Genomic DNA, 23,736 nt, shown 5'->3' with positions numbered 1-23,736 from the left:
CCGTTCCGGTCGGGAAAATTTTCTCGACTCCCTGGGCATAGAGTATCATTTTACTTGCCTCACAATATACAAATTCATGCAATGGCAGGCAAAGAAAGCCCACAGTTAATAACTGTGGAAGGCTGAAAGTCTCTTTAATAAAGACAAATCAATGAACCAATAGCTGTGGAAGTGCTCAAAGAACACTAAGTTGGAGCAAGGCAGGATAAGTCCCAGGTGGACGTACCAGCCACGGCATACAAGTTCACAAAGCAGGCAGTAACCTATGTACACATTAATTTTCGACATAAACATGTAACGTCGCCAACACCATATTTGCGTAAAGTTTACGCTAATTTGAGTAAAACTTACCCATATTTTAGAAAAATAGGTAAACTGACCTTAGCGTGTAACTTTCACCAAAAGTCCCGGGAGCGGAACCCATCTGTCAAAATCGCGGCCGATCCGCGGATCACACGTCATTTTTTTGTGTTTTCTTCCACCTCCTCAGCCCATCCGTCAGTCAGAATAATAAACATCACTTTGTTCGACGGACGACGACGAAAGCCACCGCACAGTTCATTAGGAAAAAGTAAAAATTCTTCCTGAAATAGTCGAAAAAAGTTTGTGAATCGGACTGATTTACGCTGTGAAAATAGATTTACTTTCGAACGAACACATAATAGGTGGAGGGACTTGTTGCGGAACGGAATCGTAGGTTATTTCGCAGCAGCAGCTTTGAGTGAGTTTGTGCGAATCACGGATCGGAGATTACGACGACGACGACGGCTGACTGATTCTTTTCTCCTCTTCTCGATAGGCTTTCCTCAATCTTGCAGTACAATCAATGGGTGGAGGTACACGTCGCACAACCTGGTAGCTATCGGTGGTATAATAGCGGAAACGCGAAAGATGAAGGGAAGTGTTATTTTCCTGTTCGTTTTCCTGGTCCTGTTTGGAGAGGTGTGGAGCCAGTTTGAAGCCCCGCTGGGACCGGAATCCGTGGGCAAGTCTAAGCGCGATGGTGAATCAAAGTCGGAAACGGAAGAATCGGCCGTGAAGGATGAGAGTTCCAACCAAAGAAAGTCGTCGGAAGGGCTGCTGGAAAAGCTAGTCCAGGAGGAATCCGCCGGCGGTAAGAAGGAGAAGGCCGAGTATGAGGGGTTTTCGGATGATTTGCGCTTTATGCACTCGGCGATAAAGATTGTCAAGGCGCCGGATTTGTCGCAGGATAAGGAGAGTCGCAAGATGTCGGAGATGCTGAACGAGCTGCTGGACAGCCACGAGCGGATGATTCAGAAGATTGAGAGCGAGATCGAGGAGATCAATCGGATGTCGCCGGAGGACGATGGCGCGGAAGTGCCGTTGAGTCCGGAGCAGTTGGAAGCGCAGGAAGCATTCGACAGGGCGATGGTGGTTCTCAATCGGACCAAAGTGGACAAGCTCCAGGGGCACAAGCTGATGGTGGAAGCGGCCAATAAGGGTCATCCGCTGGCAAGGAGTCACGTGGCCTGGGCGCAGCTGCTGGGTAATCCGGTGCATATGGACACGGAGGCGGCCAAGCGTACGTTCCTGGAGCTGGCAGAAGAGGGTCTCCCGGAAGCGCAGATGGGCCTCGGTTTCATGTACGCCACGGGAATCGGGTTCAACGTGAGCCAGGCCAAGGCACTGGTCTACTACACAATGGCAGCCCTGGGGGACAATTCGTGGGCGCAGATGGCGCTCGGGTACCGGTCGTGGGCCGGAGTTGGGGTGCCCAATAGTTGCGAAACGGCGTTGGATTTCTATCGGAAGGTGGCGACCAAGGTGGCCAATCAGGTGACCTTTTCCGGGGGAGCAGCCGTGCATCGGATCAGGCTGCTGGATGAGATCGAAAATGCAGGTAAGATAAGCAGTTTCAGTTTTTTCCGCCCCTCTTTCGGCCACCATTGTGTGACCACTGCAAAATAATTATTACACTACTTACATAATGTTTTATCTTTTGATGCCTCTCTCTAGGTCCAAGTTCCGGCATACTAGATAACGATCTGATCGACTACTATCAACTGCTGGCGGATAAGGGCGATGTACAAGCTCAGGTAGGACTGGGCCAGCTTCACTACCAGGGCGGTCGAGGCATCCCGCTCGATCACCAGAAAGCCCTGCAATATTTCAGTCAGGCGGCCAATGCTGGAAATGCCGTGGCCATGGCTTTCCTCGGAAAGATCTACCTGGAAGGGAGCGACAACATCAAAGCGGACAATGACACCGCGTTGAAGTATTTCAAGAAGGCGGCCGACTTGGGTAATCCCGTTGGACAGTCCGGTTTGGGTGTGATGTATCTGCATGGGAAGGGTGTCCCGAAGGACACGGTGAAAGCGCTGAAGTATTTCACGCAAGCGGCCGATCAGGGCTGGGTCGATGGCCAGTTGCAGCTGGGAAACATGTACTTCAGCGGAATTGGCGTCAAGCGGGACTTCAAGCTGGCCAACAAGTACTTCAATCTGGCGTCGCAGTCCGGCCACGTGTTGGCCTTCTACAACCTGGGCCAGATGCACGCCGTTGGGCTGGGTATGATGCGTTCCTGTCCGACTGCGGTGGAGCTGTTCAAGAACGTTGCCGAGAGGGGCAAGTGGGCCGAACGGTTGATGTCTGCCCACCAGGACTACCGGTCCTATCGGTTCGAGGAGGCATTCATGCAGTACACACTGATGTCCGAGTTGGGCTACGAGGTGGCCCAGAGCAATGCTGCTTTCTTGCTGGATCGTGGTGAGGTCAATTTGTTCCAGAACCGGCAGGAAGAGTTGATCCGGGCGTTGCAGTTCTGGGGACGTGCGGCGGCGCAAGGTTATTCGGCGGCTCAGGTCAAGCTGGGCGACTACCACTATTACGGGTTGGGCACGGGTGTGGACTTCGAGACAGCTGCTTCCCATTATAGGTGAGTAAAAATTGTTTACCATACATATGCTGGCTTCAATTTCCTCGAAGGCCGATTCATTTTATAACGTTTCCCAGAGTCATATACATATTTTGCGTTTTTGTATCATTTTTACAATACCCAAAATGAGCCTTACACAAATATTTGGGATTTCACAAGGGCATGGGGTAAGACGAACCAGCCAAGGGCTGAAAGTCTCTCTAATAAAGACAATCAAATCAATCAAGGGCATGGGGTGTCGAAAAATCGCGATGAAGCATCGATATCGTTTGCTGATCACAGGCTCTGTGTTACAATGTTGGTGCACCCCGGTCGATTCTACTACTACACACATACGTTTGAGACGAGACTGGGTGAATTCAGGTTGAGTAGTCCGTCGCGTAGATTTCCAGCCCCTAACCTCCAACAGATTGAGAAGGAGATTGGCCGGTTGAAAAACAACAAAGCCGCTGGAGCAGATAAACTACCAAGCGAGCTTCTAACATACGCTGGAGAAGCACTGGTAAGAGCACTACACTGGGACTTGGGACTGGGTCATTATGTATCAAAAATTGGGAGGAGGAGATATCATCGGGGGGTGTGTGTGTGACAGTAGATTCATGTTGGCATATTGAACCGTGAACAATGACGCACCTCACATCAAGTGATCTAGTAGGCATGGTGAATCTCAGCCACCAGCGTCGTCGGACGAGTGACGAGTAACGTCAAAGTGTAAAGTCAGATAGCATTCCGGTAGCTCCCGCTTGCTCGCAACAAATCTAAAGTGCACAGTATGGATGGAAGGTATCGCGTGTCCCATCTACAAAAAGAAAGACAAGTTGGTTTGCGGGAACCATTTTATGCCGCCGTCAATCACCCCAATTCCAAGAGAGGTCATGGTGCAATAGCAGGCTTGATTCATGGGTGAACACGCTACAACGGACCAGATGTTCGCCATCCGCCAGGTGTTGCAGAAATGCCGCGAATACAATGTGCCCACACATCACTTGTTCATCGATTTTGAATCGGCGTATGATACAATCGATCGAGCCCAGCTATAACAGATTATGCACGAATACGGATTCCCGAAAAAAAACTGATACGATTGATCAAGGCGACGTTGGATCGAATGATGTGCGTAGTTAGAACATCAGGGACACTCTCGAGTCCCTTCGAATCTCGCAGAGGGTTATGGTAAGCTGATGGTTCTTCGTGCTTTAACATCGAGTCTAACACGATAGGAACGATTTTAACGAAGTCCGTTCAGCTGCTTGGTTTCGCTGATAACATTGACATTATAGCTCGCAAATTTGAGACTGTTTTGTTCTGTCTTTATTGTTTGAAGGTTGGATACAGAATGAATCTTAAATCTAGGCTTGCTGTCAGCATACCAAAGTCATGGCTTGCTCTGCTACATCTCCCTCCCAAAAGATATCGTACGGGGCCAACCACGACGGAAGTCTTCTGTTGCGCGCTGGCTGTTCTCGGGCTACTTCCGAGGAACCTTGATCAGTCGTTAGATCTTCTTCAGTGGGTTCATCCGTCAGGGATATAATTGATTGCTGTTCATCAGGTTCAACGACATTGTTTTCGTCCAAATCGTCATTTGCATCCGGAGGAAGAATCGGTTGAGCATCTTTATCGTTTGGTACTGCATGGGTCGTTATAGCTGCAAAATCAGAATCTCCCAAGGCAGCTGAACGTCTGGAACTGATGCTTCCGGTTGATCATTGTCTGCACGTGGTCGAAGCTGATTCGTATAAAACTGGACTAGTCTCTGTCGTCTACCAAGGTCCAAGAGCACATTGCAGTTCACTAATCCTTTGCGTTCGATGATAACTCCGGATTTCCATGACTTCTGATTGCCATGATGGTATCCAGGCTTTTTACGGCATCATCGGCATCGGCAGCCATGTTGGATATGTGGCTCTAAATTTCAAAGTGATAACCCTCTGCCTCCAAAGCGAATATTCGTATGAAAAAGTATCATCCTATATGCTCACTCGCAGTGATTGCGATGATATTTTTTCAGCTGCGTTGCTGCAGAATTGACAGTTTTTTATCACTTCAAAAACGCGAGGCAAACAATCATTGAAAAGCAAAAAGTCAATGATTCGTTTGAAAACTTGATGATGCATCATGACACCTTCAGCAAACACCATATCGTATGGTTGAAATTCACGGCAGGTTGCTCCGTGCCGCTTATTGAACTGGATGTTTTGTTTTTCGTTCGGAATTGCAGGAACAGGAATCGGTTTCTTGAGCAAATCCAGAGTGGTCCTAACCGGTCTTCCCAGGAAAGCTTCCGCTTGAGACTTCATCTGGGGTGAGCTTTTGTTGGGTGTTGATCGATACACGGAAAGGAAGGTTTGAAGATGTTCTGGAGTTGATTGTCTTCCTCCCTCACTTAACTTCTTCAGTCCTCGCTTCAAAGAATCCACAAATCTTTCAGCTTGCCCGTTGGACTGTGGGTGATACGGAGCTGTACGGATGTGCGTAATTCCGTTGATGCGGCAGAAGTTCTTGAAGCTTTCACAAGTGAATTGTGTTCCGTTGTCCGAAACTAACGTGTTTGAGTTACCGTAACGAGCAAACGTCTCTCGTAGTAATTCGATTGTAGAGGAGGCGGTGCTGGAACACGATCGGAAAATCTCGGGCCATTTCGAAAAGGCATCCACAATGACCAGGTAGTATAATCCGTCGATCGATCCTGCGTAGTCAATGTGTACCCGGTTCCAGAGTTTGGTAGGAATCGGCCAAGATTCAAGAGTAGTTTTGCAGCATCAGCACAGGCTCTGAGCTGACGTACATATTGCTCCACATCGACATCGCTGTCCGGCCATTTGGCCGAATGTCGTTTGGCCGAATGCCGTGTGGCCGAATGCCATTTGGCCGAAAGGGTCCCCGAAACCATCCACATCCGGCCAGTAGACATAACTTCGAGCAATGGCTTTCATGCGCTCCATACCCGGGTGTCCTCTACGTAGCTGTTTCAAAACTTGTTTGCGGTACCTCTGGAGGAACGATGATCCTGTCGCCGAACATCACACAGTTATATGTGGATGCTCCTGGACATAAATTGTTCCTTCGGTTTTGGATTTGTGGGCTTCGTCAAGGTGGGGGGCTTGTCGCTGGAACAGTAACTTTCCTTGTGACCTTGACGTTTGCACTTCCCACAAGTGTGATCGATGAAAGGGCAGTCACGAATGTAGTGAAAATCACCGCATTTCCAGCAGGGGGTTTTGAGAATCCTCTTCACAGGCTTCTTTTGGTTTCGAGCGATGGCGTTGACACATCGGGTATCCCTGCTTTCCACCATCTGCGTACAGCGGCCGTTCGCTCGTTGCAACATGTTTACATTGCAACGAGCGAATGCCATTCGCTAATTGCAACGTCATTTTGACACTAAAGTGCATCGAAATGCACTGCCAGCATGACTGACAGCACAAATTTGACACTTGATTGCTTTTTAGTTGCAAAAGCTTGTCAAATTTTGCAATTAGCGGAATTGCAACTAAAAAGCGTTGCAACGAGCGGGTTTTCAACGAGCGAACGGCCGCTGTACAGCCGCCGTTCGCTCGTTGCAAAATGTTTACTTTGCAACGAGCGAATGCCATTCGCTGATTGCTGTAGTATCGCCGATGACCGCATTTCTGATAATTTCCGCTACTACGTCTTCTGGTCCAGGTAATCGCCAGAATCCGGATTCTCCGCTTCCTAATCGCAGCTACCACCAACCACGTCTCCTCGCGCCCTCCCCAATCCAAAGTCCTCTCGCGTCAGGTCGTCTCTCCTTTCTCCATGCACTTGTGTTAGTGCGTCACTGATCCAGACCCTACAATTGCAACGTCACTTTGACACTAAAGTGCATCGAAATGCACTGCCAGCATGACTGACAGCACAAATTTGACACTTGATTGCTTTTTAATTGCAAACACGAGTCAAATTTTGCAATCAGTGGACTTGCAACCAAAAAGCGTTGCAATGAGCGGGTTTGCAACGAGCGAACTGCCGCTGTATCCTGCTTAAGATTCACCATCCGATGGCACTCTTCCAGTAGATTCTCCAACGTGACTTTGCTTGCCGTTCCTTCAGTTGCGGTCGCTATCTCGTCTGCTTCTAGCTTGGAAATCAATCTGGCACGGATGTCTCTCGGCGATTGGAGTCCACAGATGAATCGCAAAGCCTTGAATTGATCGCTTGAAAGCTTCGAGAGTTGGAAAGCTTCACAATGCTTGTTCACCATTGCCGCATATGAAGTGAAATCGTCCGCTTCGCTCTTGAAGTATTGAAGGCAGTGATACCGAACGTGGAAAACGGATTTCTGCCGGCCGAAGAGCTTCTTGAGCTTGGATACCGTCTCGTCCAGCTTGTAGCAGAGCGTTAATGATTAATCATAAATTTAATCATGATTAATGATTAATGATTAAGATTAATCAAAATCATTAATCATAATCACAAAAAAATTTCATTCAATCATTAATCATTAATCTTAATCACACTGTTTTTGCAATCTAATCATTAATCAGTAATCATAATCATAAGAAAAAATATTAATCAATCATTAATCATTCATCATCAAAAATGATTCATTATATAAAATATATGATCCAATTTAAATTGGTTCAAATGCTGTTCTAAAAAATATAACTTATGATTCTTTTTTCAAAAATCTCCCGGACAGAGTTACCTTTTACTTTTGAAACTTCAAAAACATGTGAAACAATAAATATATTTTAATCATTTCAATTTTTTTGTGATTGGTTAATCATGATTAATCATGATTTTTAATCAATGAGCCATTTTTAATCATTAATCATAATCAATAATCACAGATAAAACCAATTTTAATCATTAATCATAATCTTTAATCATCCTTTAAATCGAATTAATCATTAATCATAATCAATAATCACCAAAATTGGAATTTTAATCATCAATGATTAATCATGATTAAAATTTCTGTTAATCATGAACGCTCTGGCTTGTAGTCACGGGGATGCTTGGGAAGTATACTGTTGACGTATTTTTCGTGCACCGGACCGCTTAGCTTGCGAAGAAGTAGCCGGACTTTAGCCGCGTCGTCGAGGCGCCGTCCATCTTCTTTGAAAACGTCTTCATTCGGGTCGAAATCGAACTCTTGAATTCCGTTGGCCACAGTTACTCAATGATTTTCTCGCTTCCGTCAGTCGTTCCGTTCCGTTCGTCCGTTGAAGGGCGGAGATTTGTTGCTGCTGGTAGGAAACCAGTTGGGTCAGGTGCAGAATAGCGTTCTTGAGGTCGTCGTTGGACATCTTCAGGCTGGCTTGGTTAAAAAGGGCTTGAACATAATGAGGGTTTTGCGAGGGTTTCTTTCTTCTCGTCGCCAACTGTTATGTTCTGTCTTTATTGTTTAAAGGTTGGATACAGAATGAATCTTAAATCTAGGCTTGCTGTCAGCATACCAAAATCATGGCTTGCTCTGCTACAGAGACGATGGCGGAATCGTACATCCGACTAAAGAATGAAGCCAGGAGAATCGGATTAGTCATTATTATGCTTTTGGTCGAAATACGAAGTGACCGAACGTGCGAAAATTGATTTTCAACCTACTTAGAAATGTCGCAACTCAATTTGGATTAGTGCATATTGTTGCTCTTAATTAGCTTAATGATGCGCAACAGAAAAAAAGATTCAAATTTACTTCGCAGCTGCAACTTCGCATGTGCTTCTAGCGACGACTTCGATTTGGTGGTGCGACGATAATAGTCTATTTTACGAAACGACAACAGTGTTGATATTGATATTAACACTCACGGGCTTGGGCGCAACCTCCTGTCAAATTTTCATTCATGAAATTAGCGATCAGCTGATCCGAAACGTCTCGTAAAATTGCTCATAATGTGTCGCGACCATCAAGCGATTGCAAACAATGGACAAGCGTTTTCGACAGAACAAGCAATTTCACAAGCAGTACTCTGAGTTCCTCAGCGAGTTTCTGGCACTAGGACACGTGGAGGAGGTGCCAGCGAACGAGTTGAAGGTGAAATGTGTCTATCTTCTACTCCATGCCGTCGTCACGGCGTCATCGCTGGCTAGCAGTGTACTTTGACGACTTGATGATGATTTTACCCAGCTATGCAGTTCTGAAGAACAAGCTCAGCAATACACTTCGCGATAAAGAATTTGGGATCTGTGGCAAACTGTTTGAGCATTCGTATTACCCTTACGAAAGGCTCAATGTCATTGGATGAGGAAGCGTACATCAATCATACCACAGATTGTCTGTGATCATACTGTGCGTTTCGAAGCTCGTTGTTTGAACGTGGTTGAAAGAACTGGTGGGGAGAACCTCTGGAGGAATTCATACAGGAATACCTAAAGGAATCCCTGGTGGATGTCCTGAAGGCATCTCAGCTGGAGTTTCCGAAGGACTCCCAGGTGGAATTCCTGGAGGAATACTTGAAGGAATTCTAGAAGAAAGATATATCGAAGGAATCCTTGGAAGAACTTCCGAAGAAATCTCTGGAAGAATATCTACAGGATTCCCTGGAGAAATTCTTAAAGTAGCCCGGGTGTAGTTGCTGGAAGAAACACCTTAACGAAGCCCTGAGGGAATTTCCTAAGGAATACTTGAAGGAAATCCCAAGTGAAATTCTTGAAGTTAATTCCTGAATAAACTCTTGGGAGGATTTCCTGGGAGGATTCTTGGGCGATATTTTCATAAATGTCTCAAATATCTTATGTCAGCTAGCCATTTTATAATGAGCATGAGCATGAGCATGATTGACCGCCCGCGGTTGCTCCTCTGTTATTGCAAGGACAACTGCATTTACACAAAGAACCAACAGATGATGCTTGGGATTAGCTTTCTCTTCATTGTGTAAATACTGGAATCCTAATACTTTTCAATAAGCAATACCAGCGCCGGCCGCGTCCGAATGCAGGTCAATTGAGGATAGGGAAGGAAGTGATGACGTGATTCTCGCTTAGGCCAATAACCGAGGAATTCTCTGCGTTACTACGAGTAATCACTAGGAGTTTGGATACGGGAAGGGATGATTTTTTGGGGCGTTGTTTTGGTAAACAAATTGCTACAATCACCAGACCGATTATTGTTTTGCTACGAACGATGCACTCCCGAAAAATTGAATACGTCCTCACATACGCGACATGTCAGGGAATAATGACCACCGCACAATCAATTCGAGAAAACAAAACCGCATCTACTGCTAGCTGGCGTCGTACGGCTGATCCCGGATACCACACTCACGCCCCGATCACTGTATTTTAACTACCGGATGGCTTCCAGACATTTCATTTTTTTTTATATCAAAAATAGTTTGCGTAAAACGAGGTTCGCGAAAATAAGAAACGGAAGAAACACACATCAAAACCCGTGAAATTACGATACTGTACTCGAAGAAACAGAACACGCGAAATTACGAAACTCGGCTCGAAGAAATCGACGCGGACACCGTGGTCTACCAGCCACTGAATCGTACGGTAATCTTAATCTTTCTAAGAAAAGAGATGCTTTGCCGTTTTGATCGCTGCTTGTAAATCTGAAATAGAAAATAGTATTAAATGGTGATACGTTCACAACAGTTATTTTTTTTGTAAATTGGGTTATTTACACATAGGACAAATTTACCTGCATTCCTCTGAAACAAACTGTACATATATTAGCAGTGAAAAACAAATTACAAAAATAGAATAAAAAACAATTAATAAACAAAAAAAAAACAGTAAAAAAAAGTAAACCAAATCTTGATCCTGCATTTAAATTAACCAGACTGGAAAATAGCAGGATTAAAATTTGGTATTGTATGGTAGATCTTACGCCGTAACGCACCATTCCAAGGTGATCTACCCACGTTACGGGTTTATGTCAGCTAGCCATTTTATAATGTACAAATACTTCCTTGGAGATTCGACATAGCTATTTCTAGAAGTACGGTTTCTCCTTAATTCTATTCAAAATTATGTATTATACGTCTTAGTCGGAAGTATATTGAATATTAATTCTACTGTCTGCGTTCTGAAACTGATTCGCAAATTATGAGCTCTCATTCAAAAGGGTTTTGTTGTTGCTTACAGTTTGCATTGTCAGTTAGCAGTTCAGCAGTTAAAATATCAAACAAGTAAAAAAATAAAAATTAGTAAAAAATACCAAATTTCGACAACAAACCCTACCTTAACCGAACTTAAGTAGAGCTTAACTTCGGTGAAATTCTGCTGAATGTCGATTGTTTGAACTTTTACAGAAATCAGAACAACTGAAAAGCGATTTCAATAAAAATATAAATAAAATAAGTGCGTATGGAGGATATGACTAAAATTTTCATGAGGATTCGTCTTACAATGCAGCAGTACTATAATTCTAAAAACTCTTTTTGATTTTCACCCACACGCTTCAAATATTTGAAACATTTTCAACCCAATCTTTCATTTTAAAGTAGATGTTAAAATCCCGCATAAGTACAAAATTTGTGCTATATTGTCAAAGAATTTGTATAAAATGTAATTTATTTTTGTTAATTCCTAGAATATGTGAGAGCATACTTAAAACCTATTCTGAAGTGCTGCAGACTTGAGTCAGACTTGATTAGAACCTTGCTAACTTATCTCAAACTCTTTAGACTAAGAGTTTACCAAAACTTCAACCTTACTTAGACTTAAAAGAGCACAATAATTGAAAAAGAAAACTATTTTTTTTATTCGGAAACTACGTAACGTAAACTTATCAAAGCCTTTGGAAGTGATAAAATGTGCTTATTAAAAAGCCAGTCAAAATTTTCCAAAATGACTTACTGCATGAAAATACGTTCTGGTGGGTCGCCAAATTCTTTAAAAATCGAAAGTGGGTCGCAACCTGAAAAAGTTTGAGAACCCCTGCTCTAACCCGTTGATCAGTTTTTTGAATTGTGTTTATGTATAAATACATAGATATAGAAAGATATATCTTTCAAATTAAATCACAATATTGATGCATGGAGAATACCATCATGACCGACAATCTTTTATTTCGAAAATGCTGCCAAAGATTAAACTATATTGTAGATTGTAGTACCTTCTCAGCTTCTCCTATAAACTTTTTAATGCATTACGTTTCCAGGATGGCTTCGGAACAGCAGCACAACGCCCAGGCGATGTTCAACCTGGGCTACATGCACGAACAGGGCCTCGGCATGAAGAAGGACATCCACCTGGCCAAACGGTGCTACGATTTGGCAGCGGAGACCAGCGCCGACGCCAAGGTGCCCGTCACCTTGGCCCTGATGAAGCTCCAATTGCTGTTCAAGTTGGAATCACTGCGAGAGGTAAGTAATCTGGATTGTCCCTACAAGATATTTTTTTTTCATATTTTCTTCTCCCTTTTTCAATGTTCATTCTCGATTTGTCACTGTCTGTTAATACTGTTTAGCTCTTTTTCTTTGTTTCTATATAATCGGTGGTCCTTGTCCATGTATTTGGGTAATACCAATTTGAAGGCCAGGAGTTTTGCTTCCATATTCCATCATTTTTTAACCAATTTATCTTTCTCTTTCCCCAGTCTCCCTTCAGCGTCCTGCTCGAACTGGACGAGAACATCGCCTCCAACTGGGATCTGTATCTGATCACGATACTGACGATAGTGCTCGGGGCAGCGCTGTACTTCCGGAGGCCGCCTCCCCCGGGAGCAGCCGGCAACAACTACAACAACCAACCGGTGGCGGCGGCGGCTGCCCCCGTGGTGGCAGGAGCCGGAGTAGCCGGAGAGGAGGCCCCCCTTTTGGACCGACCGGCCGCCCCTAGCAGTACGACGAACCGGCCACAGCAGCAGCAACAGCGCGAAGATGCACCGCAGTGATCGACTGTTAGTGTGAGTTAAATCATACTTGTTGTTTCTTTTCCTATTTCTACTTTTCAGTTTTTAGGCTGATTCCGCGTTTGTTTTAAGAAATCTAGGACTTCGACGAGGCAGAAGTCGAAATCTGTAACGTTTTGTTAAGTCAAAATTCTGTTGCTCCTTTGAACTGCTTTTCCTACAATGCTTCAACTTTACATGAGATGCTTGGTGATATGAGATGAGAGTGTATAATATAGTTCGGTTCTACTAGAGAACAGATGCTGAGTGGGATGCGTTGAAATTCGGTTTATCAATCGCACATTGATATGCAGTTCGACAGTCCGAAAGAAAGTAGAAGTCTATGTGAAATATACTTAGTGTACGTAAAGTTGCTGTGTTAACAATAGGCGAAGAAAAGAAAGCCCTAGTGGTGTAGAAGATAATATTGAATCAACAAATGTACGCTTCGAAACACGTTTCGAAGCTAATTCTTTTCGCCCTCAGGATCGCTGGTACTGTACATTTTTACCATTCTTAAGCTGTACACAGTTTTTCAAAGAGTTCTTGCGAGATTTGCTTCTCTAAACTTGAACCACAGAGAACATACATCCAAGTCCAATCTGAATTTTATGTAAAAAAATATGTTACCGGCAACACAAGTAATCACATCGTGGCGCTGCGATCGGTTAGTTTATCATACATACAGCGCCCGTTCGCTCGTTGCAAACCCGCTCGTTGCAACGCTTTTTAGTTGCAAGTTCGCTAATTGCAAAATTCGACAAGTTTTTGCAATTAAAAAGCAATCAAGTGTCAAATTCATGCTGTCAGTGAATTTCGTTGCCCTTTAGTGTCAAAGTGACGTTGCAATTAGCGAATGGCATTCGCTCGTTGCAATGTAAAGCCCAGTTTGGGAGTTCAAGAGGAATCGCTCAAGAAACTTCTTGAACGATTCGTGGCAGAAACTTTCAACGATGACTTGAATTTGAACTGTCATTTCTTGGCAACTGCGTACTGCGGTCGAAGAAAAAACGGTTTCTTGAGCGATTCAGCCAAGGAATTTCCCATGCACCAAGATAGGCCGAGAAATTCCTCCTGATCTGCAAACAGCCCTTAAACATTTTGCAACGAGCGAACGGAAATGACAGCACAAATTTGACACTTGGTTGCACGTGTCAAATTTTGCAATTAGCGGACTTGCAACCAAAAAGTGTTGCAATGAGCGGGTTTGCAATAAGCGAACGGGCGCTGTATGCGGTCCCTGTGCTTCACAAAAATTCCGCGACGACTGACTATGTACCGTGAGTAACGTCCCGAGAGTCACCTGCTTGGCAACGGGAGCAAAGATCTCGTCGAAGTCTACGCCGTACTTCTGGTTGAAACCTTGGGCAATCAGTTTTGCCTTGTGTCGCACAATGTTCCCTTTTTCGTTCCCCTTCGATTTGCACAACCACTTGCTGACGATGGCTTTTCGGTCCGCTGGTAGTTCTGGGAGCTGCAGCTCCCAAGTGTTGTTCTCGATCTGCGCTCGATACTCTTCGTCCATCGCTTGCTACCACAGTTTTGCTTTAAGTTCCTTCAATGCTTCAGACGGGGTACTTGGATCACCACCGGTTGGCGATTGACGTCTCGCTGCTAGTCCCTGTTGCGGGCCACAAGCTGTAGGCCGAGCTACGGGCCCAGGCAGGTCGATTACCTCCACTGCTATACAACACGAACTCCTATTCGTGAACCTTTGTTGGCTTCTGTTCAAAGAAACCAGGTGATCTTTAGCTCTGGGAATCTGGATTCTGCAAAAGTTAATTGAAACGCTTGTGGTTTGGCTATACTTAGTGTATAGCACTAGAAAGAACAAGATTGTATTTCCGACAATAGCGTCACGGATTATCATGGACTATGGTTGCTTCTCCACTCCAACGCCATACTTAGCCATGTGGTCCTTGAGCCACTCCTGCGGGTGATCCTTCTTCCGGTGCCCGTACATGGTGGCATTGGAGAAAAAACTCTTTGAACAGTAGCAGCACTGGTACAGTGGCGCTCCCGTATGCGCGTTGGCCACGTGCTCCTTCAACGTTGTACCATGCGAGTACTCTTTGCCGCACAGTTCGCAAACATGCCGCCTGTGGCTGCTTGGACCGTGCCGTCGTGTCATGTGCGCCTTCAGTGCCATCAAGTTGATCGAAACGTGTCCGCATTCCTGGCACTTGTGGTCCCCTTCGTTGCGGTGCCGTCGCACGTGCTTTACCCAGTACGCATGGCTCTTCAGCCACTTGTTGCACACTGGGCACTGCTTCTTCAGCTGCTCCGCAGTCATATCGTGCGTTTTTCGATGTTCCAAGAAGAAGGACTTGCGATAGAAGCCCTTCGAGCAAATTTCACAAATGTAGTCGCTGGCCTCCTCATGGACCGCCTTGATGTGCTTCTTCAAGGCTTCCTTGGTGCCGAATTTGTACCCGCAGGTGTCGCACTTCGCCAACTCATTGTCCAGCGTTTCGTGTTCTGCCAAGTGTCGCTTCAATGCGCCTTCTTTGACGAATCCCTTCGGACACCGATGGCATTTGTGTATCAGTTCCTGTTCAGCGGCATGAATTTCCCTCTGATGCCGTAGATAGTTCCTTCTAAGCTCGAACACCCTGCCGCAAATCTCGCACTTGAACGATTCCGGGTTCAGCCTACTTTGCACGTGCTGGTACAGCAACGATCGCGTTCGAAACTGCTGGTCACAGCACACTACATACGCCTGTTGGTGGACTTTGAGGCGGTGCCGCTTGGTTCCACGGAAGTCATCGAATACTAGATCACAATCCAGGCATGTGTAGCGAGTGTGTTGCTTGATATAGTCATCTTCGGCTTGCCGTTCGTCGGCGGTCAGCAACTTGTGCGGTCTTGGTTTCTTCGGTTTTGCTATCCGTTCCTCTGGCGCCCGTCTAGTGTATTTCCGCTTTTTGCGAGGTTTGTCTGGTAACTCCGACTCCGTTGGATGTATGTCGCTTTCTCCTGCAAGCTCTGATTTGCACTGAACCTCAAGTTCCTCATCCACCGCTGTCAACTCGACACAGTTGTTCCGTAGTTGATCCTCCTCGATCAGGTCTTCATCCTGTTTGATGAAAACGACTAGCGTTTCAGATTTCACCAACTGTGCGTGCAGCTCTTGTACTTCCTGATAGAACCGATGAAATTGATTCACCTTTTCCCAACAAGATTCGCAGATGATTCCATCTTGCAGATCACTTTCCTGTAACAGTTCAGAACAGGATTTTAGGAAGGCATAACCGGAGACTAGTTAAGGAATGATTTTACCTGGAACCAAAAATGTTGTCGTATGATAAGGCCAGTGTTACACTTGGAATCGTTTTCGGAGTCTGATATTGTAAGGAAGTTGGTTGTTCTTTGGCAACAAATGAAACACTTTCTATCGATTAAATCTGGAGTCATGCTGGATGTGCTGGATAGTTTTTGGAGGAGTCCTGAAAATCTTGCTGGATATCTGTCCTGATGCTGTTGCAAATCAACGCTAGTTCAATGTCGTTTGCAACGTCACACCATCCATTGCTGCAACAATACCATGTTGCATGCATTAGGGTGGCTACATTTTTATGACACTCCGCAGAAAATACTCGCAGAATAACTCAAATTTGAGTTATTGGGCCAAACAGGGCCAAACCTGAGAACACTATGGGAAGTTAAGGACAAACGTCTTGAAATCCCGCTTCAACAGTGTATCAGAACTTCAAACGCACAAATCTCAAGAAGCAAGCTTCGAACAGCAGTTCATTATATTATTCTGTTCTTGCTCACTTGTAACACAGATAACAGACGTTTATGCTTATATTGGCAATGTGTGTAAAAATGCTCAACCGCCATTTTGTATGTAACGAGCATCTGAAACTCATGTGGCAATCATTTAGAGATGGCGCAGTGATCGATAGTTAGTGATCGCTTTCAAGATTGCATGCACTACGCAATTTTACATTCAAGATTGTATTCGATCTTGAATAAAAGTGTAACTTTGAACTATTCTTGCATACAAGTTAGATGTAATGTCGCAATCAGTTGAGTAGATGGCGGTAGTGAGCCAACGTATATCGTTTTGAACATTTACACAGGATTCTGCGAAAAATTTGTACTAGCATAAACATCTGTTATCTGTGCTTGTAATTAGCTTAAAATAAGAAGTTCAGGTGCGCTGGTTTTGTTTAAGATGAGATTTGTGCCCCAGAAATCGTGAGTAGGTGCCAAAGTCGGCCATTGTGGCGGCCATTTTGGGATTCTAACAAGTCTGTCCTTAAGATATAGAAAATAACAATATTTTATTCACTTAACAACCCAATTCCTCCAGGAATTCCTCCTGGAGTTTCTCGGGAATTGCTCGAGGGATTCTTCCAGGAGTTCCTCGAGAACTTTTCCACGAGTTCCTCGGACATTCTTCCAGGAGTTCCACGGAAATCTCTTCAAGAGATTCTCGCGTATACCTCTAGGAGCTCCGCGCAAATTTTTGCAGGAGCTCCTCTGGTATTGCTCCAGGAGTTTGCCGAGAATTTCTTCAGGAGTTCCTAAGGCATTCCTCCATGTTTTCCTCGGAATTCCTCCAGAAGCTCCTTGAGAGAATACCTCCAGAAGTTAATCGGGGATTCCTCTAGGAGTTACTCGTGAAATTTTCCAGAATTTCTTCTGAAATTCATCCATGAGTTCCTAGGAAATTTCTCTACGAGTTCCGCGGAGATTCTTCCAGGAGATCTACAGAAATTCCTCCATGAGTTCTTCAAGAATTCTTCCAGGATTGCCTCGAGATTCTTCCAGAAGTTCCTCGGTAATCTTTCCCGAAGATTCGCGGGTATACCTCCAGGAGTTTCTCGGGAATTCCTCAAAAAGATCCTTGGGAATTTCTCAGGAGCTCCTTGGGAATTTCTCAGGAGCTCCTTGGAAATTTCTCCTGGAGATCCTTGAGAATTTCTGTAGCATTTTCTCGGGAATACTTCCACGATATTCTCAAGAAATCTTTGAGGAGTTTATCAGACGTTCAACTGGATGTTCCTATGGATACCTGCAGGATTTCCTGAAGAACTCCTTGAGGAATTTTTGACAAGCTTATGGAGGAATGCCCGAGGCATTTCTGGAGGAGTTTCTGAAGAACTCCTGGAGGAACTCCCGACGATCTCCAGGAGGTATTCCTGAAGATTTCCTGGAGAATTTGTGGCGATCCTGGCAACACGGAACAATCATCATCACCACCAGTCAGGTAACTCACTCTCTGCATAAACACATTCTATGTACCACACTCCAACCCGATCTCGGAACCACACACATAAACACAACCGATCCAAGATCGTTAGGTACACACCAGCACACCACACACTAGTGAAGCCACCGAGCAACCTTCTGTAAATAACTGTGCTTTAGTAATAAACCGACCACAGAAGATAGAACACGCGTTAATCATCTTCTCCCGCTCAAGCGTGAATCCGAAAGGACCCCAGAAATTCCCGAGGGACTACTAGAGGAATTTCCGAAAATCTTCTGTAAAAATTTCCGATTATCTTCTTGAGGAATTCCAGAAGAACTTTTTGAGAAACTTCCTAAGAACTCCAGGATGAATTGCCGAGGATCTTCTGGAGAAATTTCCGGATTTTTAGTGGCACTTTTGGAAATAAATCCCAGGAACCATGCATTATTACTGGAAGATCAGTTGGTAGATTTCTGAGGTAAGTTTCGTGGAAATTCTGGATGGAATTTCCGGATAATTTATGTAGTTAAATTAAAAATGATTGAATCATTGAGAAATTCCCTGGGAGATGCTGGAGTGATTCTATCACAATTACTGCAGGAATTCTTCGGTTGCTTCTAAAGAAATTCCCGTGGTATTTGTGGGAAATCCTCGGGGGAATCCATGAAAGGATTTCCGGGAAATCCCTGGACAAATTCTCGAGACCCGAGGAGAAATTTCCATTAAATTCCTGAAAGAATTTCATAGGAGCTCTAAAATACATTCTCGGGGACTTCTGTAGAAATTGCTCTGACAGTCCTGCAGAAATTTCTATGGAATTGGGTTCTTTAGGGGTATTTAGATTATGTCATAATCAGATTCTCCGCCCAAAAATTAATCGAAATCCAAAATTTCATAATTTTTGAAGTCCGGGAACTATTTTTAAAATGGATTTAAGGTTTGTATGGGGAAAGTTTTTTGTTCGGGTCGAACTGTCATTTTATCGATTGAACTGTCATTCTATCCATAAAAATTCAAATTGTTTTGTTAATTTAACCATCAAAACAAAGCTATTAAAATCCAATAAAATCACGTTATACTCAGAAAAATTAGCTCTTTTGATTAGGCTATAGACAATAATAATATTTTATTCACTAAACAACGCATTTAATGAAGGAATTCCCGAGGATCTCCCGGAGAAATTCCCAAGGATCGTCTGGAAGAATACTCGAGGAACTCCAGGAGGAATTCCCAAGAATCTCCTGGAAGAAATACCAAACAATTCATGGAGAAATATCCGAGCAACTCCTGGACGAATTCCCGAAGAAGTCCTGCAGGAATTCCCAAAGAACTGTTAGAAGAATTCCCGTGGATTTCCTGTAGGTAATCTGTAGGAGGAATTCCCCTCGGAATTCCCGAGGATCTCCTGGAGGAATTCCCGAGATACACCTGGAGAAGTTCCTGTGAAACTCTTGGAAGAATTCCCGAGGATGTCCTGGAGAAATTCCCGAGATACTTCTGGTCGAATTCCCGATGAACTCTTGGAGAAATGTCTAAGGAACTCCAGGATGAATTCCCGAAGATCTTCTGAAGGAATTCCCGGATTTTTCTGTGGAACTCTTGGAAATAAATCAAACGAACTTCTTGAGAAATTAAAAAAAAGGTAAAGGTAAATAATCCTGAGAGAACCGTGGATTATTGCTGGAGGACTTCCTGGGGAACTCTTGAAGTAAATTTCATTGAATTTCTGAAGGAAATTTCCGGAAAGCTTTTGTTGGTATTTATTTTCAGTCAAATCATGGAGAAATTTCCTGGGCAATCTTGGAGAAATTCTACCACAAATGCTGCAGGAGTTCTTCGGGAGCTTGTTAAGGAATTTCATGGTATTCGTGAGGAAGCCATGGAGGGATTCCCGGAAAACTCCTGGAGAAATTCTTGAAGACTTCTGAATAAATTTACCTGGAAACCTCGGAAGCAATTCCCGAGGTACTCCTAGAGAAAAGTCTGAAGAGCACTTAGACTAATTCTTATGGGAAACTTCAGGAAGACTTCCCAGTGAACTGAGTAAATTCTTGGGAAGGTCCATGAGGAATCACAAAAAACTGGAGGCATCCTAGAAGTGTGAACGCCTTTCTTGAATGTAGGATGTCATCACCAAGCTCATTGCTATATTATTTGATGTAGAGCGGAGTGAGATTATTTTGATTTTTAACTTTAATTTTATACCAAAGTCACAATATGGAATGTGAAGACATGTGAAGACATTTTAACGTGCCTTGCGAAGACATTTGAAAATTTCACCTGGCATCCATCGGAACTGGCTCTCGAATTCCGGACAAGTTCTTCGACGGGTCGGGGAACAAGGTTCAGAAACCACGAAAATGATTCAATATCAATGGTTTTCCAAATATCTACGGCTGCAGCGGACCGTTAGATTCGTTCTTCGCTTCATGGATTCCTGCCGTAGAAGAATTGATCCCAAACGGCGCTATGCCAGAACATTATCGAGTGAAGAACTGTTGAAAGCAGAAGTTGTGCTGTGGAAGCTGGTGCAGGCCGAAGAATTTTCTGAAGAGCTAACAACATTGCGCAAAAATCAACAGTTGTTTAAGTGTAGAATTAGCATTTAAGTTAAAATACACGTTAGGGTAGGTAATCAAAAGTTGAACCCTGAGACGAGACTCGCGAAGAGAAAAAAAGCAACGTCAAGTGCAGCCCAACTGAGCTGTCAGTTGTAGCCCGTTTGATTACGTTACCTAAAACGAGGAAAGTATTGCTATCCGAGATAAATTCTGAAGCCAAAATTCGCTCCGAGCCTCGCTCCGAGCAGCATTTTCTTCTCCTGTACTGTCAAAAATAAATTGAAAACAAACTATTCCAATGATTACTTTGCTTGGCGATTGTTGGCGATGCAAAATTTCACCTCAACATGATTTTGTGCGTGAATGGGATTCAGTCACACTGCATGTGAGGTGATGCGGTCACGTACGTGTTTGAACCACCAGCCCAAAACATAATGTCAACACAGATAGGAAGAAGAAAAAAATAACAAAGTGGAGAAAAAGAAGACCGTCTTCGCGAGTCTCGTCTCAGGTTGAACCAAGTTGCGGCTTTCCGAAGTAGCGCAAATTTTGAGTGATTTCTTCTCCCACCTGGAAATAATTTACTACGGCAAAATCGTATGTACATGAAAGCCACGGGTATAAGCTTTCTGTTAAGTGGTAAAAAGTTTGTATTTGCACCGAATTTCATTGAAAAATTCGATTTTTCGTCAACAATGATTTTAATCTTAATTTGAACCATCGTAATCATAATTTGAACCAATTTTAATCTTAATTTGAACTACTGGCGGCAGCAGCTCGAGCATCTCCCACAACAGCCAATTTCGTGCTGAACAATAGAAAAACACATGGAACTGTTAATTCCCATAACTATTTTTCATTAGGCAGTGGAATTTCAACTAAGAATGTTCTAAACTCTTCAGGAACTTGGAAACTAAATTTGGAATTTTTCACCCCCAAGAGTAAACAAAACAACCACTAGCGCAATCTGCAGGCCAACACTGGAAGCTCGCCCCCGTTTACTAGTTCAAATTTAGATTACAAATGGTTCAACTTAAGACAACATTCTCCAATAATAATTTTATGACAAATAATGCAGAATATTATTCGGTTGGTTGATTCTACGAAAAATACGCTTTCATTTGACGTGTTCACATATTGCGTGTGATACAATGCATGAGCTGTACGAGTGCACCGAAAATGTGCTTTCTCTGGGGGGAAATGGGATAAATCACAGTGATTTTTCAATTGCCTGTTTTCCATGACAAAAATGCTTTTTTCAATGCTTTTAAAGTCCATGTTATCAGGTTATATTACGGAAAGCTGTTTAGCATCTTTTCCGGGACAATATTTGCCTAAAAAGTACGTCGTTTTAATGAATTTCGAAATGGTTCAAATTAAGTTTACAATTTGACTAGTTCAAAGTTTGATTTCTTACCCTAATATAAACAAAAAAAAAATAGTTGTCATCGCGGCATGCGACAAGCGGCTGGAGAAGAGCAGTCCACTACGGAAGTTGTCGGTATTTTTGGACAAATAAGGAGTCTTGCGGGTCGAAGGACGAATTGGTGCGACCAAATACGTTCCATACGGGGTCCGCCCGAGCCTGCACTGAAATAAATTTTGTTGTTGTTCCCACCGAATCCATGGTAAAGTTAAGAACTGTACCAACAATTTTCAACCGAATGCAAAAATCTGTTAATTGTACTGAAACATTGTCAATATTACCATGCGTGAATAAAAACATTCTTGATATTACTATTTTGACATTGTATTTTTGACCATGTTTATCCTAGTGTTTATCTTAGACGCGCAACATTCAAGTCTACATGGTCGAAATTACAATGCCCAAATAGTAGAACCAAGAATGTTTTTAGTCAACAGTAATACACGCATGGTAATATTGACAATGTTTCAGTACAATTAACAGAATTTTGCATTCGGTTGAAATTTGTTGGTACAGTTCTTAATTCTACCATGGATTCGGTGGAAACGACAACAAAATTTATTTCAGTGTGGAATAAAAAGATCGACAGAGTGTTCAAGTCCATATGGGATTCGAGCAAGCGGAAAGCGACACATGCTTGTATGTACGTACATCCGTAACCGCGAAGGGAAGCAGAGCTACATCCTCAAATGTACACAGCAAAAAAAGTTGTTGAATATTACATCGAAATCGCTGCAACCAGGTCGTTACATCGATTGATGAATATTACACAGCCCGATGTACTCGACGGCTGTTGATGTAATAAACAGATCCGATGTAATTATTGCGATGTAATTTATTCGACGTACACGGTACGATGTAATCCTTGCAATGTACCTGAGGAAACGATGTAAACGCTTGCCAATTCTCCTGAATGGATGATTAAATTGAATTTCATCTTTTTTCGATGAAAAAAAAATGTGTAGCTGAAAACTATTAGGGTTTTGAAGATACACAAAATTTAAGTCGAAATAAGATGAAATACAAATTAATCAGCTATTCAGGAGGAAAATCAGAAAAAGTATATTCTAAAGGGAAATTTTATTTGTATTGTAGATTTTTTTTATAAAATTTAATTTACTTATAAGAATGATTATTATATAATAATTAAAGTTGGTTCTGCGGGCACAAAGTTGCTGGGCGACCATTCTGACGGCAGCGGTGAATAAAGTACCGCTTGAAGACAGCGGCACCGTCATTCTGAAATATACAAATATTCATTAATAATCATTAATTCGGATTAAATAGCTAATTTTGTAGAAATTAGTCAAAGCAAGAGTAAGGTACACCGGGGCAAGTTGAAACGGGTGGGGCAAGATGAAACACGAAGTTTTGAAATAGATTTTAATTCATTTTGGAATTTTTTCTTTCGTCAAAAGATTGCTTGAATCAAAAACATTGTGTTATGGCATTCAAGCTGTTTTCCATCATTGGATAACATAATGTTAACCCGCTGTTTCATCTTGCCTCACCCGTTTCAACTTGCCCCGGTGTACCTTAAGATGTTTTCCTAGTGTAATCTCGGTGCCTGTTTTGCCTGGAAATCAATCAGTTACTCAATATGCTTCAGCATTAAATTAGGCAAGGAATCATAATACCATCGTGCGGGGCTACTTCTGAAGCCTGGAGCACATAGCGTCCGTTCCGTCGAGGTTTGCGTTTTTTTGACAGTTTTCCCATGGGAAATGTGTCAAACTACTGTCACGCACACGCAAACGTATGCATTGTGTGGGGCACTTGACACTTTTGAATATTGATTTTTTTTTAATTCTCAATAAAGTTCAAATCTGATTGATGTTCCCG

At 43.3% G+C, this 23,736-nt stretch overlaps 2 protein-coding genes and 1 long non-coding RNA gene across 3 annotated transcripts in view; 1 reads left to right on the top strand and 2 right to left on the bottom strand.

Annotated features, from left to right (window-relative positions):
- Nucleotides 1-644: 644 nt before the first annotated feature.
- Nucleotides 645-13,074, top strand: LOC109404698 (protein sel-1 homolog 1; the record flags this gene model as incomplete). Its single annotated transcript, XM_019677620.3, is given in 5 exon segments — nt 645-721; nt 800-1,861; nt 1,978-2,896; nt 11,973-12,177; nt 12,411-13,074. Coding segments are annotated over 4 exon segments (2,391 nt in total). The 3' UTR covers nt 12,708-13,074.
- Nucleotides 13,075-13,998: 924 nt separating this feature from the next.
- LOC109410301 (transcription factor grauzone-like) lies at nt 13,999-16,223 on the bottom strand. The gene is made up of 2 exons (XM_019683852.3): nt 15,984-16,223; nt 13,999-15,918 (listed from the first exon to the last, which is right to left on the bottom strand). Exons 1-2 carry the CDS (start codon nt 16,116-16,118, stop codon nt 14,578-14,580), a joined length of 1,476 nt encoding a protein of 491 aa, XP_019539397.2. The 5' UTR covers nt 16,119-16,223; the 3' UTR covers nt 13,999-14,577.
- A 6,364-nt stretch (nt 16,224-22,587) lies between these two features.
- The window catches only part of LOC109424355 (uncharacterized), an 11,565-nt gene continuing 10,416 nt past the window's right edge, over nt 22,588-23,736 (bottom strand). Inside the window, exon 3 of the long non-coding RNA XR_009996059.1 lies at nt 22,588-23,133. This is a non-coding gene — a long non-coding RNA (uncharacterized LOC109424355). The remainder of the gene's footprint in view (nt 23,134-23,736) is intronic.

The sequence above is a fragment of the Aedes albopictus genome, chromosome 1 (genome assembly GCF_035046485.1).
Source record: "Aedes albopictus strain Foshan chromosome 1, AalbF5, whole genome shotgun sequence".
NCBI lineage: Eukaryota > Metazoa > Arthropoda > Insecta > Diptera > Culicidae > Aedes > Aedes albopictus.
Note: the sequence above shows the minus strand (reverse complement) of the source record. Positions and strands in the feature narration are given on the sequence as shown.

What these genes read in the sequence shown, in the direction of transcription:
- LOC109410301 (XM_019683852.3), bottom strand. Translation starts at nt 16,118, where the DNA reads ATGACTCCAGATTTAATCGATAGAAAGTGTTTCATTTGTTGCCAAAGA. An exon ending in GACAACATTTTTGGTTCCAG is followed by an intron (nt 15,919 to 15,983) that starts GTAAAATCATTC and finishes GAACTGTTACAG; the next exon opens with GAAAGTGATCTGCAAGATGG.